At 36.2% G+C, this 22,160-nt stretch overlaps 1 protein-coding gene across 1 annotated transcript; it reads right to left on the bottom strand.

Moving 5' to 3' along the window:
- Positions 1-19,202: 19,202 nt before the first annotated feature.
- On the bottom strand, positions 19,203-21,053 carry LOC120126190 (CBL-interacting serine/threonine-protein kinase 20-like). Its single transcript, XM_039144455.1, has 2 exons — positions 20,048-21,053; positions 19,203-19,636 (listed from the first exon to the last, which is right to left on the bottom strand). The coding sequence occupies exons 1-2, from the start codon at positions 20,982-20,984 to the stop codon at positions 19,203-19,205; spliced, it is 1,371 nt and encodes a 456-aa protein (XP_039000386.1). The 5' UTR covers positions 20,985-21,053.
- Positions 21,054-22,160: the final 1,107 nt, after the last annotated feature.

Below are 22,160 nucleotides of genomic sequence, written 5' to 3'. Positions count from 1 at the left end.
ACTTAAAAAAATGAGTCCCATTCTTTCAGAACGAGAGGTGACAGAAGATCTTTGAGCAATTGAAAGTTATTTTAACTCAGGCCCAAATGTTGACCCAACTAGAGTCGATAAAGATTTCACAGTTTTCAATGATGCCTCATTAAATGGTCTTGGATACGTATTGGTGTAAGAGGGTAAGGTTATAGCTTACGTGTCTCGATAGCTTAAATAACATGAGCGTAATTACCCCCACCCATGAATTAGAGCTAGCAGTAGTTGTGTTCGACTTGAAGATTTGGTGACATTTCCTTTTTGGCGAGAAATCTCACATCTTCACTGATCACAAGAGCCTCAAGTACTTACTCACTTATAAGGATTTCAACCTCAAACAACACAGATGGGTCGAGTTACTTAAGGACTATGACTGTGTAATAGATTACCATTCGGGTAAAGCGAATGTAGTAGTAGACACCTTGAGTAGGAAGCCAATGTCAGAATTACGAGCCCTCATAGCATGGTTGAGTATGACCAGAGAAGACATATTACTAGATGAGTTTTGTGTTGAACTGAAATTGGTAGGTAAAACCAAAATATTGTAGAGTTCATATCACAGGTTGAGAATCCAAGTTGAGCATGCTCGCCAAGGTGAGGCCCTGGGTCTTGTGCTGCTTCAGGGGTCAATTGTGTGTACCCACAGATGCTCAGTTTCATAGTAATATTCTCCATGAGGCACATTTCAACCAACTCTCAACACACCTAGTCAACAACAAGATGTATCAAGAGCTTCATCAATTGTTTTGGTGGTTGGGCATGAAAAGGGAAGTGTCAGAGTTTTTCGCTAGGTGTCTAGTGTGTTAGTAGATCAAATAGGAACGCCTGGTTCCCTAAGGATTACTTCAGACACTTCAGATTTCTTAATGTAAATGGGAAATGATAACCATGGACTTTGTGAATGGGTTAGAATGACCAGACAGATACAAGATACAGTTTGGGTCATTGTAGACCACTTAACTAGATCAACTTATTTTCTCCCAATTATGATGAACTATACCTTAGAGAGGTTAGCTCAGTTCTAAATCCATGATACAGTGAGGTTGCATGGTGTATCGACTACCATCATATTAGACAGAGACCCTCGATCCACTTCCTGCTTCTATAAATCCCTTCACGAATCCTTAGGCACCAAACTACACTACAACACATCTTTCTATCCATAGACAGCTGGCAAGTCTGAACGAGTTATCCAAATTCTAGAAGACATGCTTAGAGGTACTATTATAGATCTAGAGGGTAGTTGGGATGACCACTTTCTTTTAGTGGAGTTTACCTATAATAATAGTTTTCAGTCGAGCATTTATATGGCTCCATATGAGGCCTTGTATGGGCGTAAATGTAGGACTTTGTTATGTTAGAAAAGCCCAGTGAGGGTAAGATAGTAGGTCTAGACTTGATCAGAGAAATAGAATAGAAAGTTCGTTGATTAAAAATTGGCTAAGGGAAACTTAAAAAATGCAGAGGTCTTACGTGGACTTGAGCGTAAAGATATTGAGTTCATAGTTGGGGACAAGGTGTTCCTCAAGGTTTGCCCTTAGAAGAAAGTACTTCTCTTTGGGTGCAAAGGTAAGTTGACTCCACGTTTCATAGGACCTTATGAGATACTTGAGAAAGTCGGACCAACGGCTTATAGGTTAGCCTTACCACTACAATTAGAGCGCATCCACAATGTGTTCCATGTATCCATACTCAGGAGATACTATTTGGATCCTTTTTACGTCATACCCTTAGAACAGATTGAGTTCAGTCAACACATGACCTATTCAAAGGAACTAATCAAAATTTTAGCAAGAGATGTGAAACAGTTGAGTAAGCAACTTGGGAAATCGAGGAGGACATGAAGCTCCAGTACCCTTACATCTTCTATCTAGGTAAATTTTAAAGATGAAACTTCTATTTAGGAAGGGGAGTTTTAAGGTCCGAATTTTGGGTTAGGAGTTTGAAGTTAATCTTAGTTGGGTTTTAGTTAAGCCTCGTATCTTGAAGGAAGCTATGACCCAAGTTAAAGTGAAATCATGCTTAGATTGAGCCCAATAGTGAATAAAAATGGTATTTTTAGTTTGTGGCAAAAATAAAGGGGACCAAAGAAGTAATTAAACTATTTTTATTTTCAAAAGCTGAAATCCCATTAAGTTTGGTGATCTCACGTCTGAAATAAACCCTCTCTTTTTCTTCACAAAACTGTCTTATTCTCCCAAGCATTTTTTTTCATAAGCAAACTAATTAAAAAGAGGGAGGTTTAGTTTATTTCCATCTTTTCCTATCAAACCAAGGTAAAAATTATATCATACTCATCTAAAGCTTTAATTCAAGTCATCTCTTGTAAGGTTTGGCCATGGTTGTCAAAAATGAGTTTTATGGGGGGTTTAAGAAACGTATAAGGTTTAATATATTTTTATAGATTTCTAGTCTTAGAAAGTGTTTTTAAATCCTTCTAAACCTCTAAAAACAACTAGTAACCATGGTGTTTGATTTCTTGCTTAGTGAGAAAAGTTGAAGAAAGCTCCAAAGCTAGAGGAAATGAGAAGCTCACTCTTGATTGAGTTCTTGAGAGCTTCCAGCAATTTAAATCATCAGGTTACACACTTTTAAATAATCTATACCACATGTAGATCATTAGGTGTGAGTTTGGTAAATTGTCGAAGTTAGAAGCATGTTCATGGTAAATTTCAATGTTAGGGTGTCTTCAACATGTTTATGGACTCTTTATGACCCTTTTTAATAGACAGAACAATCTAATAACAATTAGGAACCTTAATATGAATTTTGGGGCGAAAGTTTACATATTTCATGACCAAAATAGGGCATTTTCAAGCAGGGGTATCAGTACTAAAAGAACAATACCAATATTGTTCTTCAGCTATGGTAAAAATAGCACAATTTTTAGGAAGGAAATATCAATACTCATCCAAGGGTATTAATATTGTAGGGCTAGTTTCGATACCCATAACGTGGTATCGATACTAGGGGGACATAAATCAGACTTAGTATCCATTTTTGGTATCGATACTCAAGGGAGTATCGATACCCAAGGTAGAGTATTGATACTCTTAGTAGGAGTATCGATACTGAGTTATTTTTTTTAAAACATCAATGTTATTGATACTCAGGCCAGTATCGATACCCAATATCAAAGTATTTATACTCATCATGGAGTATCGATAACCTTTACCTAATCAGCCCATCTCAGTCAGTAAATATCGATACCAACAGGTGAGTATCGATACTCAAGGTTCAGTCTCGATACTAAATGGTCACTATTGTTACACACAGACAATTTTGGATAAATAGTCCAATGGTTAAGGGATTAAACTCGAGGGGCTCAAATAAATCGATATTATAGTAGATAAAACTATAAGAGAGAACAAAAACTAATATCAGAACAATTAGAAACAATAATAGCTAGGATTTACATAAAATTAGCCTTGTTTGACACTTGGTAAACAGCCATAACACCTTAGTTTCTTTAGCAGAACACGATAGTCAGTTGGATATCCAGTCAAGTGCCAAGGCACTTTAGTAACCGACTGGCGCAGATGCTGCAAGACTCGATGGAGTAAGTTGGTAGGTGTATATTTCTAATGCAGCTCCGGATCTCACCCTAGATATCCGATGGTATCTCAGAAAGGCTAGAGGGGAGCGTGAGCTCCGGATCTCACCCTAGATACCCGATGCAGAACCCTCAATCATGCCATGATGCCTACTCAGTAGTCCATATAAGTATTTTGCATGTTTCAGACTCGTACCACTAGCCAGCTCATTTAGTGAATGCATGTAGTACAATATAGTTATTTATGAGGCACTGAGCTCGTAATCTTAGCGTATGGAATGTGTTTTCATACGCAGGTTTGTAGGTGACCAGTAGCAGGGCATTATCGTCGAAAGTGGTTCCAGATCAACCGAGGCACCTAGAATACGTCTTTGATTATTCTTATAGGGCATGTACTGTTATATAGACCCTTGTGTATTCAGCAGTAACTCTATTTTGTTTTAAACTTAGTCTTTTAGAAGTTTTCTTTATTTTCTTCATTTTTTAGCCATTTCCTTTGATTTTTAGATTAAGAAATGAAATAGAAAAAATGATTTAAATGGAATTCTTTATCATTTGATACGAATAGTTCTATGCTTGCATAAATGGTTTGGTTGTTAGAGTGAATGATGAACAAGTTGGGTTTTGATGATTTAAGGATAGACTTTTTTGTTGTTGATATTTTAGAGTTGTTTCTAAGCTTGAATGATGATTAAAACTACTTAGAATTACTTATATACTACTCGACCATGGTTGAATTTCATGAGAAAGTGTTGAATTTGGATTTTTGTTGATATGGAAATGATTTATAATGAATAAAAATATTGTTTAGAAGATGAATTCGTGTTTAAATTAAGTTGAAAATCAAGCTTAAGTCATTTTAATCAATTTTACCTAGGGAGAAAAATAAAGAAAAATTGTAGGAAAACTATACAAGGTTTAGAAATGGTGTATGAGTGATTCAACATGCTTGAAATGTTATTTAGATCAATTTGGAAAATTGTAAAAGTATATGGCTCTATTCTTATAATTTGAGAAATATAGGGATTAATGTGTAATTGTTTAATAGTTGATAAGTTATGTTGAAATTGAATGTTGGAGTAATGGATTTGATATTGGAATGTTAATTTGGTTCAAATTAGAAATTTGTGGAATAATATGAACCTATTCAAAATTTATGGAAAAACTTAGAGACTAAATTGCAATTATTCAATATGTAATATACTATGTTGGAATCTATTGTTAGAATGTTGAATTTGATTATAGAATGTGAAATTGGATCATTTTGGTAAAGTTAGATGACCAAACTATAAATATGGAAAAGATAGAGACTTAAATGAAAATTATGTAAATATTAAGGTATTATGTTTGAATTAAGCATTGGAATTTTAGTTGTGATAATTGAAGCTTAAATAAAAGTCAATTTGTAATATCGTTAAGATTGAGGATCAAATTACAAGATTGTATAAATTATGAGCCTAAAATGGAATTTGGTATAAAGTTGATGAATAGGATTGAATACGTTGTCAGAATGTTTGAAATTGTCTTGTAATACTTGAATTTGGAATTAAATGGCAAAGAGAACCATATTCAATAAAATAGAGAAGTTGAAATGAATTCTTTTAGAATTCATCGTATGGTTAAATTATGGATTTGGAATAGAATTTGGAAGGTTGTAAAATGTATAAGAGCTAGATCGTAAAAATGGAAAAGGTTGAGGACTTAAATGACAATTGTGTAGTTGTTTACAATTTTAAGTACTATATTGGAATTAACTATTAAAAAGTTGATTTAATGTTAGAATGTTGATTTTGGGTTAATTGGTAAGTTTGTTAAAGTTTGGGGACCAAAATATAAATTGCATAAATTGTGAGTTGAAAGTTATTGAATAAATATGAGTATTAAAGCACTTGAAGTGTAAATAATAAAATGATAATTCTGATGTTAAAATATTAATTTGGGACTGATTTGGAAATATTGTATAAGTTAAAGGGTTAAAGTGTAAAAATGGAGAAATTATGGGTTAAAAGAGAAGTTGAATATAAGTTTATGTGTGAAATTTAAGTAAATTTTAGTGATGAATAATTATTAGAGGGACTTGAAAGGTTAAATTTAAAAAGTTAAGTAAATGTTGTTCGAGAGAAAAAAATTAATATCAGATAAGTATTATTGTATTTTTAAAAAATTTATTCGAACATGAGCTTATTATGTTAATTAAAGTACTAATATATGTTTTGAAATAATATATGAATTTGATAATTTTATTATGAATATTTATATATGAAAAAGAATATAAAATTTAAATAAAAGCCTAGTATATAAGACTTGAGAGTAAGTGATACACGAAGTGGAGTGATTCTATATCTGTTTCTATATCTGTTTCTGTATCTAGTATATTCATGTACACTAGCCTAACACTCTATGTGCGATCTAGCACTTTATGTACGTTCCGACACTACATGTGCGTTCTGACACTACAAGTGCATTAAGTGCACTATATGTGCATTTTGGGCTTCACGATGTATTGACATTGTGAGTTACCATATCTGATTTCTGATTACAATATTGTGATGTTGTGTTCTATAACACCGATATTTATGTATGGCATCAAGGGTGCAATCTGTTTCTGATAATTTATACTACATACTAGGCACTGAATGTGCCATAATATTACTGGCAAATTATACTGCATACCATACAAAACACTAGTTACTGACTCGGGTATCATGTATTCTCATGATTATACATTGGGCTATAAAAGGAAATTAAAATAATAATACATTAATAGATACAATACAATAAAAATATATAGTATAATAAAAGAAATAGTACAGGAAAGAGGAACAGTACAGTGAAAGGAACAGTATAAAAAAAGGAACAATATAGGAAGACAAGACAGTACAAGTTTAATTATTATGTTACAGTAAAGTTTTATATGCAAAGCTTAATTTGTATTGAATGATTTATAGACAAAAAGTTATATTGGTTTGGATTGGAATATGAATGATAAGTATATGTGCATAATGTGGATATTATAGTAATAGTTGTTGTCAACAGGTTGTCTTGTGGCAGTAGACAATAACCATAAAGAAGACATTTAAATAAATTTAATCATAGACATTACAAATGTTATGTATATATGGTGATGTAAAAGTATGCGATAAGAGTTGTGCTAAAATCGTAGAGTAATATGGTATGAGAAAATGTAATGAGGAGAGGTGAAAATATGATAAGTGGCTAAGCAGTTATGTATGAGTGTAGTAATAAATTATGTTATAAAATTTAATATGTTGATTTTTAAATTATTTTAATTGCAATATGTAATAGTATTGAATTGTCTGAAATTGGGTGTGAATTGAAAATTAAATATTTTACTATGATTTTATGTGATTAAATAGTTTAATAATAAATGTTAAATTTGAAAATTTAAAAAAAAAAAAAATTACCGGTTTTAAGTAGTAAATATTATACATATATAGTGTGCCTTAACTTGTATTTGGGTACGAATGTGGGTTAAGGGTTTTATAAGATAGAAAAGAGATGATCGTGTTGGACGTGGATGAAGATAACAACATGCTGAATTGCTGATAGATGTCCCAATTACGACTAACGAGGTATTGGAGAAACAGCATACCACCCAAAACCTGCAAAGTGATGAATTCCAAATCTTGGCGTTGAAGGAAGAACAATTTTAAAACACCAACTAGAAATTGAGAAAGGCCATCACATAGCTATCTCTATCAAGGAGGACATAGGGAATGCTACATACTCTCAAAGATGGCGTAAATCCATAGACTCTGTCATTCCCAAAATCAACCATAGAAAGTTGAAAGTCAAGAGGCCAGGGGAATATAAAGCCCCCAACACCCCTCCTTTCGGACTAGATTCAAGTGGCCACCTCTCATAAAGGAACACCACAACCAACCATAAACAAGCTACACGCCAAGGTACAAGTACCCACCCAGTCAACGGACATGGAAGTCACTCCCAAAAAGGTTGGAAAGTGGTAGTGTTACCTCATGTTGAGAGTAACATTACAATAAATTTCCCTTGGTTTTGTAGAGCTACTCTTCTGGAACACACTAGGTGCAACGCACCTTATCTTTCACTAGTTTAATAAACTAATGAAGACATACAGACCCAAAATCGTGGCACTTTTTGAAACTCGAGTGAGTGGCCAGAAAGCTGACAAGACCATCAGTTTCTTTGGTTTTGAAAATTTCTTTCGAGTTGAAGCTCTGGGGTTCAACAAATGAATTTGAATTCTTTGGGACAGCTCGATCCAAGTGAACATCCTCCGGATCCCAAATCAGTTTGTTCATGACAAGTTCAAGGAAGATAATAACACGAAATGGCACCATTTTACTGTTGTTTATGCCAATCCCCACATATCCATCAGGAAACACTTATGGAACATGCTCTCTACTCTTAATCCCTATAACAACAAACCTTAGATCCCAGGAGGGGCTTTTAATTGCTTATTGAGGAATAAAGATAGGCTAGGAGGCAGCATGAATAAAAAAGGGTACATTAGCCTTTTCAACGATTTTTTCTTCGATAACGCTCTCATAGAAATTGACTTCCAAGGCCAGAACTTCACCTAGAGACGAGGCAACCTTTGACAATGGTTAGATCGTTGCCTAAGGAATATGGAATCGGATAATGTCTATCCTAGATCCAAAGTGACCCACCTTGAACGTATAGGCTCTGATCACAGCCCCTACTACATACGAACTTCGCTCAAAGCTCAAAGAAAACCAAACAATTTCGACTTCTCGCTGCATGGCTGGATCACCCAGACTTGAATTTTTTTTTTAAAATCTATATGGGTAGGGACGGTGAGATTACTAGCAACTTGAAGAAATTTACAATTGAAGTAGCACTATGGAACTAAAACGTCTTTGGTATAATCGAGCAGAAGAGCAGGATAATCCGAGCACGCCTCCGAGATACAGTTAAAACACTCTCACACCATTTTTCGAATAACCTCGCCATTCTTGAAAAAGAACTTTTAATTGATCTTGATAACGTCATCAGACGAGAAGAATTCCTGTGGTCATAACGAGCTAGATATAATTGGCCAAATCAACGAGATAATGCGCTGAATTTTTTTTTCACGAGATAGTATCCTCACCAGATTAATTGCTCAGATGAGGTGATATCTACAGTCCCCATATAGGTCGCCAGGTGCTCCGGGCGACGTTTCTGTGAGATGGGGTAAGTCGCCATGCAGTCCATGCAATCCCCAAAGGTCGCCATGCAGTCCAACACTCATTTTGCTGTAAAATAGATAGGTACTGCACCAGAGTCCAGAGCGTAAAATAGCTTCTCGGTCACATAGCTCTCTGTAACAGTATTTTCAATTGCGAGGACGAATTTGTAATGAGCCATGGCGCAATGTAAATGGTCCCACCACTTTGGGTTTTTGGGATCATTTGCACACTCAGGGTAGAAGGAAAGGGCAATGTCTAAACCACCAACATTGTTCAGGCATTTGCCAAGCATGAACTGCATTGCGACCTTTGGGGGCTGCATGGATTGCATGGCGACCTACTTAGGTCACTGGGCGTGCATGGCGACCTGGTAGGTCGCTGGGCGTGCATGGCAATCTACCCACGTCGCCCGGAGCACCTGACGACCTATATGGGGACTGTAGAGATCACCCCATCTGAGCAATTAATCTGGCGAGGACACTATTTCAGGGACTGTAGAGATCACCCCATGTGAGTAATTAATCTGGCGAGGGCACTATCTCGTGAAAAAAAAAAAATCAACGCATTATCTCGTTGATTTTACCGATGTAATTGGATCAAACACGGGGAAAAACACCAAATAATTTTATATGAAAGTCGTAGCTAAGCAAAGACGAAAAACAATCACAGTTCTGAAGCTCCCATCTGGTGAATGGTCTTCAAATCAGAAACTCCTCAAGAACCATCCAATCAATTTCTACAAGGATTTATTTACTAGTGCCCTGACAATCGCACTGCCTTACGAGTCACGTGGGCTCTTCCCTATTATTGAGCCGCATCTTTTAAACTCCCTGAACATCCCCTTTGAGGATGCAGAAATCAAGGAAGCATTGTTCAATATGGCTCCAGGAGTAGATGGCATCCATGCTGTTTTCTATCAATGAAATTGGAACATCGTTAGGAAAGGTGTATGCCAGTGCTTACGTCGTATTCTAAAAGGAGAACCGATCGATACGGATCTAAACAATACCGTGCTTGTACTTATTCCAACATTAGACAATCCCGAAACAATATCTCAGTTCAGACCAATCATCATATGCTCAGCGTTATATAAAATTGCCACAAAAGTGCTAGTTAATCGGATCAAACCTTTTCTTTCTGACCTAATATCCGGTAGCCAGATGAGCTTTATCCCAGTAGTTCTATAACGGATAATATCATTCTGGCATATGAGGTAATCCATGCAATGCGAAGTAAAAAAGGGAGGAAGGGATGGATAACAATCAAAATCGACTTGGAAAAAGCATATGATATCCTTGAATGATCATTCATTAAAGATACATTATCCGATATAGGATTTCCAGCTGTTCTAAGGAAAGTCATTATGAATTGCGTAAGTTCCTCCTCTATGCAAGTGGTCTAGAATGGGGAATTATCTGATTCTTTCAAACCTTCAAGAGGTATATGGCAGGGAAATCCTTTATCTCTATACATCTTCGTTATTTGTATGGAAATACTGGTTCAAGCTATTAACACGGAATTAAAAACGACAGATGGAAGTCTATCCAACTCACTTCAAATGGTCCGATCGTCTCCCATCTTTTCTTCGCATACGATTTTATCATTTTCGCGGAAGAAGATACTTCACAACTTAATGTGATTAAAGAGTTAATTCGAAAGTTCTGTCAAAGCTCATGCCCGAAGGTTAGTATCCAGAAAACAAACATCTTCTTTTCCAAGAATGTACCGCCTCAAACCAAGGATATGATCAGTGGAAATCTAGGCTTTACGAAAGTCGATGACCTTGGTAAATATATAGGGGTACCATTAATCCACAAAAGAGTCACCACAGCCACATATCATCAAATTATCCAAAAAGTACAGGATCGCCTCTTAGGATGGAAAGCCTCGTCTCTCTCGCTGGCATATAGAATTGTTTTAGCCAAATCGGTACCACCCGCCATTCCCTACTATGCCATGCAGACCTCGTTGCTCCCTAAAGATGTATGCAATGAGATTGAACGATTAATATGTGGCTTTATATGGGGTCGGTCACAGGAATGGGGAGGAGTTCACCTTGTTAATTGAGACACACTCAGCTTGTTAGTGAAACAGAACGGTCAAGGTCTGAAGCATCTGAACAACCAAATCAAGGCTTTCATCTTAAAACTTGCCTACAAACTAATCAGCAGGACCGATCTACTCTTGGATTGAGTTGTGGGAAGTAAATATAAGTTAAATGAGAACCTGCCATGTACTCTAAATGGACGCAAAGGATCCTACCTAACAAGCGTGATAATTGTTAAATAAATAAATCATTTTTTCTCCGATTAGTAAGATATAAACGTATAATAGGGAAGAAGGGGTTAGTCAACAGAGATTTAGAAATTTCTAACTTAGATTTGATTTGATGCTAACCAAGAAAACCTGTAAAACAAAAGAATTAAAAAGAGGGGTTTGAATAATCAAATAATTAAATAAATAATATAAAACTAAAGTGAAAGCAAAAAAATAAGAAAAGTAAAATGTAGATAATTAATTAAGATGAGAGATAACATTCAGCTTATCTTTGCCTCAATCCGTCTCGATCACTAAAATATATTTTACTTCGGATGCCTTCCAGTTATAGTCTACAAGGTTCAACCCTTGTAACTTGCTTTTCTTTCTGGTGAACTAATTTCTAAAGTCAATCCTTGAAATTTAGCCCTTGTTTGGATGAATATCAACTATCGATATTAATGCCAATGTTGGTTTAGTAACTGGAAAAGTCTACGCTCGGGTTATGGCGTCTTGATGAGAATATAACCAGATATTGATTTCCCTTAGCAGACCGTCGCTAAGTTTTTTCTTAGGGAATTAAATTTGCTACAAGCTGACTCTCCTACCTAACTGTAGATCACAATGTCAATCAAGCCAATGTGCACTCTTTGGATTGAAAATATTAAGATGCTTGAAGAAAGGTCAATTGTCTCTCATTGTCTACCGAAAATCAAGAAAGAGTCTCAAGATATGAAGCGCTTTTGCAATTCTCACTAGATCAGATCAAGTCGTAGCTCAACTATCAGCTAAGACAAAGTTTACCCAAGTATGATAGAATACATACATGGCGTGTGGAAGAGAGAAAATACGGTGAAGAAAATAATTTTATTGAAAGAAACTAAAACAAAGAAAAAGCCAAAATCAGTTCTTTACTAAATTCTGAACATGTCTCAAGCTTCACACCTAGAGGGTATTTATAGCTTTGAGATAACCTAATGAAAAATAAAATACCAACTCTTAGAAAAATAAAAACACTTAATTCTTAATTAATAGTAAACTAAAAATCCTAATTGAAATTCTAAGAAAACTAAAATCCTAATTAAATATATAATAAATTTTAAGATGTTTGAATTTAATTATAACTTTTAATTTCTAAAGAATTGTGGTTCGCCTTGCTTTTATGTTTTGATCTTGCTGACTGAATTATTTAATCAGAGTTGGTGCATGGATTGGTCTTCTAATTAGAGTTGGCGTCGACTTATCTCATAAAAATAGGAAAATTTGTTTAATTTACCATTTAATTTAATTTCTTGGAAAAATAGAGTACTACATAAATTTAAACATAAATAACCCAAATTAACACTATAAAAATAGAGGTAACACATATTAATTGATAACAAAATATTAACCAAATAAAAAATCCATCACTACCTTTGAAAAGGGATCAACAAATTATTGTCTGCTTTCAAAGCTAGCTTAATATGGAACGCGTGCAATGGTAAGACAGAGAATTCTAGAATGACGTTGGGCTCAAGAATATGGGCCCTTTACGAGACTCATGTCTGTAACCATTACTGGTAACTCTGAAAAAGTGTGCAAACTTGTCACAACGAAAGGAAACTGGAAGTGGAATAAAGTGACTCAATTTTTATCATTTGATGTTATAAGACACTTGCAAGCTTTCCCTCCACCAATAAAGGACAATATTTGTGATACTCCCAGATGGAGAGCTTCAGAAACATATTATTCTCAATTAGTCCGGCTTACAAAACCCTTCCAAGACAAAACGAGAAGCATGAGAGGAAGCTATGGTCACTCATCGCCACCCAGAGTTAAAGCTTTCCTATGGCTTGCATGTAAGGAACGCTTGCTACCAACGCTGAACGTGTGCGCAGACACATGGCGACAGTAGCGAGTTACGAAACTTGTGGCTGTGCTTGAAGACATCATCATTAGAGAATGCCCTACTACATTTGTAGTTTAGGAATAACTCTTTAACCCCACCGATCTGAATGAGTTCCTCAGTGGTAGTCTACAATCCTAGATAACCAGGATTCTGTAACGCAAAACGGCACCGTCTAATGAAATACCTAATTGGAGCTCATTTTTTAGCGTTGTGATTTGGTCACCTTGGGATAGGAGGAACAAATGCCTTTTTGACCCAGATTTAGTTGAAAGAGAACCAGTCATAGACAAAGCGAAAAGATTATCTCAGGAAATCTTCTCAACTGCAAGACTCAAAGCTCAAAACACCACAATAAGGCAGAACCAAAAATCTAGTTTGTAACCGCCTGAAGCATCTTGGTGCAAAGTCAACACCGATGGATCTAGACAACCAAACTCCGAAGAGGCAGCTTGCGGCATCTTGATCGCGCGAAGTCACGAAGGAGAATGACTGTTGGGATTTACAGAAAGGACAGACTATTGTTCCCCACTGGCATCAGAATTATGGTGTTGGGAATTAAACGAGTAATTTCTCTAAAACTAAATTAGTGAGAATGTGAAATAAAGTAGAAAAATAATACATGAAATTAATAATGGAGTTCGGCCAATTATGCCTACGACTCTAGACTGCTGTAGATCTTTTACTAAAGAGAGAAAATTTACAAGTGTTTACAAAACACACAACTCATAAGAAAACTCTCTAAACTCTTTAGTATTGGGAGAAATAAATGATTTGTACTGATTTTAAAGCTAAATGGATTAGGGTATTTATAGTTGAAACTTAAGAACTAATCTTGTAAATACCCTAAAATGCAAGGACTAAATTGCAATTATCCTTTCACAATTTTTCAACAATTTGGTGCTGCCTAATTTGGTTTAGCCGCCCCTTGCCAAATTCAACTTTGAATTTTCAACAATCTCCCACTTGAAGACTGATTTTAATCATCTTCACACCTTGATCAATGCATCAACATTTCTGGTTTTCTTATTCTAGCATGCCAACTGAAGTTGAACAAAACTTTAGTTTGTCCGTAGTCACCGTCTTTGTTAACATGTCTGCCGGATTTTGAGCTCCACTAATCTTTTAAAGTTTCAAAATCTCATCTTCCAGAAAAGACCGGATAAAATGATATCGCAATTGTATGTGCTTCATCCTGGAATGAAAAGACAGATTTTTCGCTAGATGGATAGCACTTTGACTATCGCAATACAAGACATTATTTTCTTGTTTCTTGCCTAACTCTTACAAGAAACTTTGGAGCCAGACCATCTCTTTGTTGGCTTCCGTAACAGCGACATATTTTGCTTCAGTTGTGGAAAGAGCAACTATCTTCTGTAGTTGAGAGACCCAACTCACTGCAGTACCTCCTAGAGTATAGACATACCCTGTAGTGCTCCTTCTGATGTCAACATTTCCGGCTAAGTCAACATCTACATAACCTGTCAGTATCGTATCCCCGCCTTTGAAATAAAGTGCTTTGTTTGTGGTACCCCGCAGATATCTGAGGATCCATTTGACTGCTTCCCAGTGTACCTTGCCCGGATTATTCATGTACCTGCTAACAACTCCCACTGCATGAGCAATATTTTGTCTAGTACACACCATGGCATACATCAGACTTCTAATTGCTGAGGCATACGGAACCTTCACTATGTGTGCACGTTCTTCCTCCTTCTTTGGTGACTGTTCTTTGGAGAGTCTAAAATGAACACCTAAAGGTGTACTTACTGGTTTAGCATCTTGCATGTTGAACCTGGAGAGTACTTTGTTGATGTACTCAGCTTGTAATAACATCAAAGTCCCCGACTTTGTGTCTCTCTTAATCTTCATCCCAAGAATCTGCTTTGCAGTGCCCAGATCTTTTATTGCAAACTACTTCGACAATATTTGCTTCAAGTTTATAATCTCTTGTATGTCTGAGCCTACAACGAGCATGTCATCAACGTACAACAATAAAATAATGAAGTTGTTGTCGAACTTCTTGATATAGCAACAATGATATGCTTGGCATATGGTAAAATCACTGCTACTCATGAAACTATCGAACTTCTTGTACCACTGTCTAGGAGCTTGTTTTAAACCATACAAGCTCTTCTTCAACCTGCATACCAGGTTTTTCTTGTCTGCTTTTATAAAGCCTTCTGGCTGCCTCATATAGATTTCTTCCTCCATATCACCATGAAGGAAAGTTATCTTCACATCTAACTGCTCAAGACGTAGATTCTCTGCAGCTACAATTTTTAACACCAATCTGATTGTAGATAGTTTCACGACTGGAGAGAAAATTTCATTGTAGTCGATACATTTTTTTGCTGAAAACCTTTGACAACCAATCTTGCTTTGTAGCGTTTGCTCCCATCGTGCTCTTCTTTGATCCTATAAATCCACTTGTTATGGAGCGCTTTCTTGCTTGGTGGTAATTCAACTAATTCTCACGTCTGATTTGACATAAGCGAGTCCATCTCATCTTTAATGGAAGACTCCCACTTGTCTGAATCCTCCACCTGCATTCCTTCATCATAGCACTCTGGTTCACCATTATCAGTCAGCAACAAGTAGTGCAAAGAAGACGAATAACGCTGGGTTGGTTTAGGAATTCTGGAGGAGCGTCTCAATTCTGGTGTGCCTGGTTCTTCTTGAACTTCTTCAGGACTGATCTGAACATCATTTCCGGAAATCTCCTCAAACACAGCAAATTCCTTTGTTTCGGTTTCGGTATTGGAGCTACTTGATTCTATGGTTGATCTGTCTTTGTACATCACATTCTCATTGAAAATGACATCTCTGCTTCTGATGATCTTTCGATTTTCATAGTCCCAAAACCGGTAACCAAACTCATCACCACCATAACCAACAAAGACACATTTGTTGGATTTGGCATCAAGTTTACTTCTTTCAGTAAAATTTATGTGTACATAAGAAATACAACCAAACACTCTTAAGTGTGAAAGGTTTATTTCTTTCTTTCTCCAAACTTCCTATGGTATTCCACCATCCAAGGGAACTAAGGGCCCACGGTTGACTAGGTAAGCTGCAGTGTTGATAGCTTAAGCCCATAGTAATTTGGGCAATCCGACATGTATCCTCATGCTTCTGGAACGTTCATTCAGAGTTTTGTTCATGCGCTCTGCTACGTCATTCTGTTGCGGTGTCATGGGAACTGTTGTCTCCATCTTGATCCCATTATTTGAACAGAAATCTCTGAATCTACTATTTTTGTACTCTCCTCCATTATCAGACCTCAACCCGCTTAACTTTCAAACCAGTCTCATTTTCCACCATGGCCTTCCATTTTCTGAAGGTATCAAAGACTTCTGATTTCTTCTTCGGAAAATAAACTCACACCTTCCTTGTAGAATCATCGATGAAGGTGACATAATATAGTGAGCCTGCAAGAGATGGTCCCCATACATTAGTATGAACCAACTCTAACTTTTTCAGCCTTGAGTGTATTGCCAATCTTTACAAAACTGACTTTCTTTTGTTTTCCAAAAATGCAATCTTCACATAGTCCGACATCTATATTCTTTAGATCCAGCAGCTTCCCTTTTGACAAAAGTGTCTTCATCCATTTCTCGCTCATATGGCCAAGACTTTGGTGCCATAGGTTTGATTTTCCATCAACATCTGCTATTGCAATGATATTCTCTAAGTTTGAGGTTACATAGAGAGTACCAGTCTTCTTACCAAGAGCAATGACGAGTGCTCCTTTGGTAATCTTCCATTCACATCCTGAAAAGGTTGTACTATATCCTTCTCTATCAAGTTGTCTTACAGAAATAAAATTTCTTTTGATACCAGGAATATGTCTCACTCCTTTCACCTTCCAGGTGGTCTGATTTGTCAACTTTAATCGAATGTCTCATTTTCCGACGATCTTCAAGGTTTCATCATCAGCTAGATGAATCTTCCCAAAATTGACATAGTTCTCCATGATTTCTTGGCATGGGGTGGAGTGGAAAGATACCCCTGAATCCAAGATCCATGATTCAATCGGACTGTTGATGCTTAGAATCATGGCATCACCTGTCTCCTCTGTCATGTTGGCAAATTCATGTGCGCCGGTATCTTTCTTCGGTGCTCGACAATTTCTTTTAAAGTGACCCTTCTTGCCATAATTATAACAGTTAAAATCTTTCTTTCATGTTCTTGATTTTCCATCTGGATTTTGATCTTCCAAGATTTGAATTTCTTTATGAAGTTCTCCCTCTAGACTCCGTGTACAAGGCTGAGGAGCTTGATGCTTCCCCCGATTCTCTCCATCGAGTTTCTTCACTCATTATCAGATCCTGAACATCATCGAATTTCAATTTACTATTTCCTGACGAGTTGCTGACTGCTGTAACAGTATCATTCCAACTGTCTGGTAGAGATGATAAGAGAATTAAAGCTCGAACTTCATCATCGAATTCAATTTCCACGGAACTCAACTGGGTTGTGATTGTGTTGAGTTCATTTAGGTGTTGAGCCACTAATGCCCCTTCCGCCATCCGTAAATTGAATAATCGTCTCATCAAATGAATTTTGTTTGAGGCCGATGGCTTCTCATATATACTGGAGAGAGCTGCCATAAGACATGCCGTGGTCTTTTCCTTTGCTACGTTGAAAGCAACATTGCGGGATAACGTCAGTCGGATAACTCTGAGGGCTTGTCTGTCGAGAAGAGCTCAGTCTTCATTCTTCATGCCCTCTGGTTGCTTTCCTGAGAGAGGTTGATATAGATTTTTCTGGTACAGAAAATCTTCAATCTGCATCTTCCAAAAGCCAAAGTCTGCACCATCGAACTTCTCAAATTTCACCTTACCTTCGTCTGCAGCTATTGCTTTCACTCGAATCTGGCTTCTTTTGGATCGTTTCTAACAATTATTTCGAACCACCGTGTATTAGAACACATCCGTCGATAAATTCATAGTAACGACCAAATTTTACTATTCACGAAATTCACTATTCACGTGAATAATAACCTCACAGAAAAATCGACAAAATTAACCACCAAAAGCTCCTGATACTAGTTGTTGGGAAATAAAACGAGAAATTTCCCTATAACCAGATTAGTGAGACTGCAAAATAAAAGCGGAAAAATAATACTCGAAATTGATAACGGGGTTCGGCCAATTATGCCTACGTCTCCAGACTGTTGCAGATCTTTTACTAAAGAGAGAAAATTTACAAGTGTTTACAAAACACTCACAACTCACAATAAAACTCTCTAAACTTTTTAGTATTGGAAAAAATAAATGATTTGGAATGATTTTGAAGCTAAATGAGTTAGGGTATTTATAGTTGGAACTTAATGACTAATCTTGTAAATGGTTTAGCCGCCCCTTGCCAAATTGCCAGCCGCCCCTTGCCAAATTCAAATTTGAATTTTCAACATATGGGGCATACTTGAAGGACTTCGTAAAACCTGGAAAGAGGCGAGAAGCAGGTGATAATCGAAGTTGACAGTAGCGAAGCCGTGAAGCTGATCGAAAGATGGCAAGCATAAGGAGAGACAACTAACCATATTACAACATATTGATACCATGCTCGCCCGGGAATGGACATTCACTCTAGAATACTCCCCAAGAGAAGCAAACAAAACGACAAACATGATAGCCAAGTATGCACGGTCCGTCCAGGAATGAATGCGTGAATTCCCTCATCCTCTAGACGTCTTACTTAGAAGGTTAGAATAGGATAGTATACTATTAGGTATGTAGTTTCTTTAGCTTTATGCTCTTTTCCAACCAAAAAAAAAGTACATAATAGGGAAAGAAATTGAACGCCAAGGAGCGCAAGAAACTATGCATATTTTGGGTAGCATTACATTATTGTGAGATTAATTTAGATTTATTGTATTTAATAAAAATTATGTTATAAATTTATTAATTAAAAATAATTTATAAGTTTAATTAATTTATTAGATGATAATTAATAGATAAAATATCTTAGTAAATAATTTTTGGTGATAAATAATATGATCATAAACTTGTAAATTCCTACTTGTAAACGTTATAAACTTATTGCGAGAGGGGTTTATACTTTTATTTTTGTATAAAATTATAAATCCAATAGAATGACATTTTTATTGTTTCGTGATTGTAGAAATAGACTAAATGAGTTAAATATTAAATAAAAGTAATTTTTATTTTTTTCATTTATCAGTTTATTAATTTTTTCACCAATAAATTTGCAAACATACATATATATAATTGAAGACACAAAAAAGGACTGAAATCAAAGCAAAGCTTGTTAAGCCATATTAAGTATCGATGGTTTGCTGCTCCGATCCTTGCCAAGCCCAAACAATATCCTTCAACGAAGGCTTGAGTTCTTGCTTACAAAACTTCTTATATTCCAACGTATCCCCAGACGTTTTGGTCATCTCCACCACATAAAAGGAAGGCGTAACCTCGAATATCTCAGCATCAATGGCCAGCAATCCCTTCCTCCCTTCCTTAACTCCCTGCAATTTTACCTTCCCATCTTTGTTCATTATCCGAAAGCACTCACTCTGAGCTATTTCTTCGAACTTGGAAACGATATCGATAGCCGGTTTTTTCGACGTGAATCGAGAGCAATCCCTTTGATCCAAATCTTCCTCGAACAAACCCGATAGATCGAAACCTTGTGAGAGTGCAATGAGATCGAACGCATTGAAGAAACTTGGTGTCACAATGCACCCTTGCGTCTTACCTGTGTGGAACAAAACTTTGACAAACATTGTGAGCCCATTTAGTCTTTATAATAAAGCTATATTATCATAATGTACCTCAAATGTTTGATTAGATAATAATGTTGATCTATATTTTTTTTTTTGAGTATTTTGACCTTAATGTTTCATTTGAGGGCAAAAAGAGAATTAATGTTGGACTAAATAGTCACTTTAATCATTTTCTTTACCTTCAAAATTTTATTTTAGGGGGAAAAAGACAATAATTTAGAGTATTAACCGTTTGTTGACTAACTGATTTTATTCACAAAATGACATTTTGTTCCAAAATGGAACTTTGGAATCCAAAATACCAAAAAAATGAATATAGGTTAAAGTGATAATTTAATAGATGTTACGGAAACTAAAATCAAAGAGTTTGGTTTAAACACTACCGTCACCATCATCCACGTTTCCTGGTGGCAAAGAGGACCAGTCGTCGAACGCCGCATGAACGTCTTCGATGATCGAGTCATTATTACGATCCCGATCGGGTGTCGACGGTGGGGTATCGATATGTTTATATCCTTTCTTGTACCAACTATTTTCCATGAGTTTGGCTACCGTGATTCGATGACTAGGGTTAGGATCAAGAATCTTGGAAAGAAGCTTACGAACCTCTGGCGGGAACCATTGGGGGCATCTAAATTCACCTTTTCTTATCTTTTTATACAACTCCATCAAATTTTCATCGTGAAATGGAAGAAAACCAGCCAACAAAACATAAAGAATCACCCCACAAGACCAAATATCAACTTTGGCACCATCGTAGCCTTTCATGTCTATAACTTCAGGAGCAACATAAGCCGGTGTTCCACATGTTGTATGAAGAAGGCCATCTTGTCTCCTCGATTCCCTCAAAGCACTCAATCCAAAATCGGAAACTTTAAGGTTTCCATTTTCATCGACAAGCAGATTCTCAGGCTTCAAATCGCGGTGATAAACGCCTCGGCTATGGCAATAATCGACAGCTGCGATTAACTGTTGGAAATACGGTCGGGCATCGTCTTCTTTGAGCTTACCTTTGGCGACTTTACCGAAAAGCTCTCCGCCTTTAACGTATTCCATTACAAAATATATCTTCGACTTGCTCGCCATTACCTCGTACAAACGAACGACGTTGGGATGTTTTACGAGTCTCATCACAGAGATTTCACGTTTTATTTGGTCGATCAAACCGCCTTTCATTATCTTCTCTTTGTCGATGATTTTAATGGCGCAGCTTTGGCCTGTTGTCGTGTTTCTTGCGTAGTAAACCTTGGCAAACGTTCCTTGTCCGAGTAATCTCCCGAGCTCGAACTTTTCCATTACAACTCTCCCTTTCTTCTCCATGATTGTTAAAAGAGAAAACTGATGCTGAAGCTTCTGCAACAGGTTCAACAATGAAGATTAGTTTTTTCCTAACAAAGGAGGAGAGAAAGCCACAGGCGGTAGCTGATTTCAAAATTCACAATGCATGCCAATTGACATTAACCATGGCTACAAATAATACTTCCTTCTGAAAAATGGCATAAAATCCGGTTTATTCTTTGTTGCATAACTACTAAAGGCTATACAAATCCATAAATCTTCCACCTCCCATAAATAAACCAGTCAAAATATCAAACATGTTACCAAAATAGTAGAGATTTCATGAATCTATCTTCAAGGATTGGATGTGATTTATTCCTGTATATAGTGATTTACTAGTTTTAGAGTTTTGGTAATTTGAATGAAGGATCGGACGGTTAATAATTATTTGGTGAAAACAGATCGATATGTGAGGACTTTGTGGAAAATCCCATTTTAATCAAGCTGTATGTAATGGCCAAATGCTTTCTATTAGTCCAAGTGTTATATATAACTTGGGGATTAGCCCCTGCATTTTAATTTGATTATTTTTAGTTATGCACTTTTAAAATTTTAGTCCCAACCTAAACAATAACCTTTAAATTTATTATGTTAAATCTTGCTATTAATTTATGTATCATGTGTAAGTGATAATGTTTTGGGTAAATTATGCGTTTAGTACCCAAATTATTAGTTTTGGCCCATTTTAGTACCTAACAACTTTAAGTTTTTAATATTGGCTTATTAAAATGAAACACATACTAAACATTAGGTATAATTTTGACAAATTAAAAGTTTAGATACTAAAACAGCTCAAAACTGATAGTTTAGGTACTAAATGCATAATTTACCCTAGTTTTGTTTTTCTTTGTTGAGCTTATACACAGGACTGTGCAGCATTGCAACGGTTTATTTCCTCCCAGAAATGAATGCTTTCCACAACAATGTTCCATCTCTCTACCAAATGATTATCAAATAGCATAGCATTCTGTCTCTTCCAAATATTCCAACGCACAATTGTAAAATAATTATTCCAAAAATGGAGAAATTTCCTTTTTTTTCCTGGAAATTCATTTCCAACCAGGAAGTTCAAAGAAGTGCGTGACTTTTGTTTGCTTCACTACCTGCGACCAAATACGTCTAACACGAGTGACCGAAAATTTATCTTAAGAAAACTGT

The sequence above is a fragment of the Hibiscus syriacus genome, unplaced genomic scaffold (genome assembly GCF_006381635.1).
Source record: "Hibiscus syriacus cultivar Baekdansim isolate YM2019G1 unplaced genomic scaffold, ASM638163v2 tig00110450_pilon, whole genome shotgun sequence".
NCBI classification, from domain to species: Eukaryota; Viridiplantae; Streptophyta; class Magnoliopsida; order Malvales; family Malvaceae; genus Hibiscus; species Hibiscus syriacus.
The sequence above is the reverse complement of the archived record's forward strand: the minus strand, read 5'-3'. Positions and strand labels throughout refer to the sequence as shown.

Coding starts and splice junctions, on each gene's coding strand:
- LOC120126190 (XM_039144455.1), bottom strand. CDS start 20,984: ATGGAGAAGAAAGGGAGAGTTGTAATGGAAAAGTTCGAGCTCGGGAGA. Junction 19,637..20,047: donor AAACGTGGATGATGGTGACG/GTAGTGTTTAAA, acceptor TGTTCCACACAG/GTAAGACGCAAGGGTGCATT.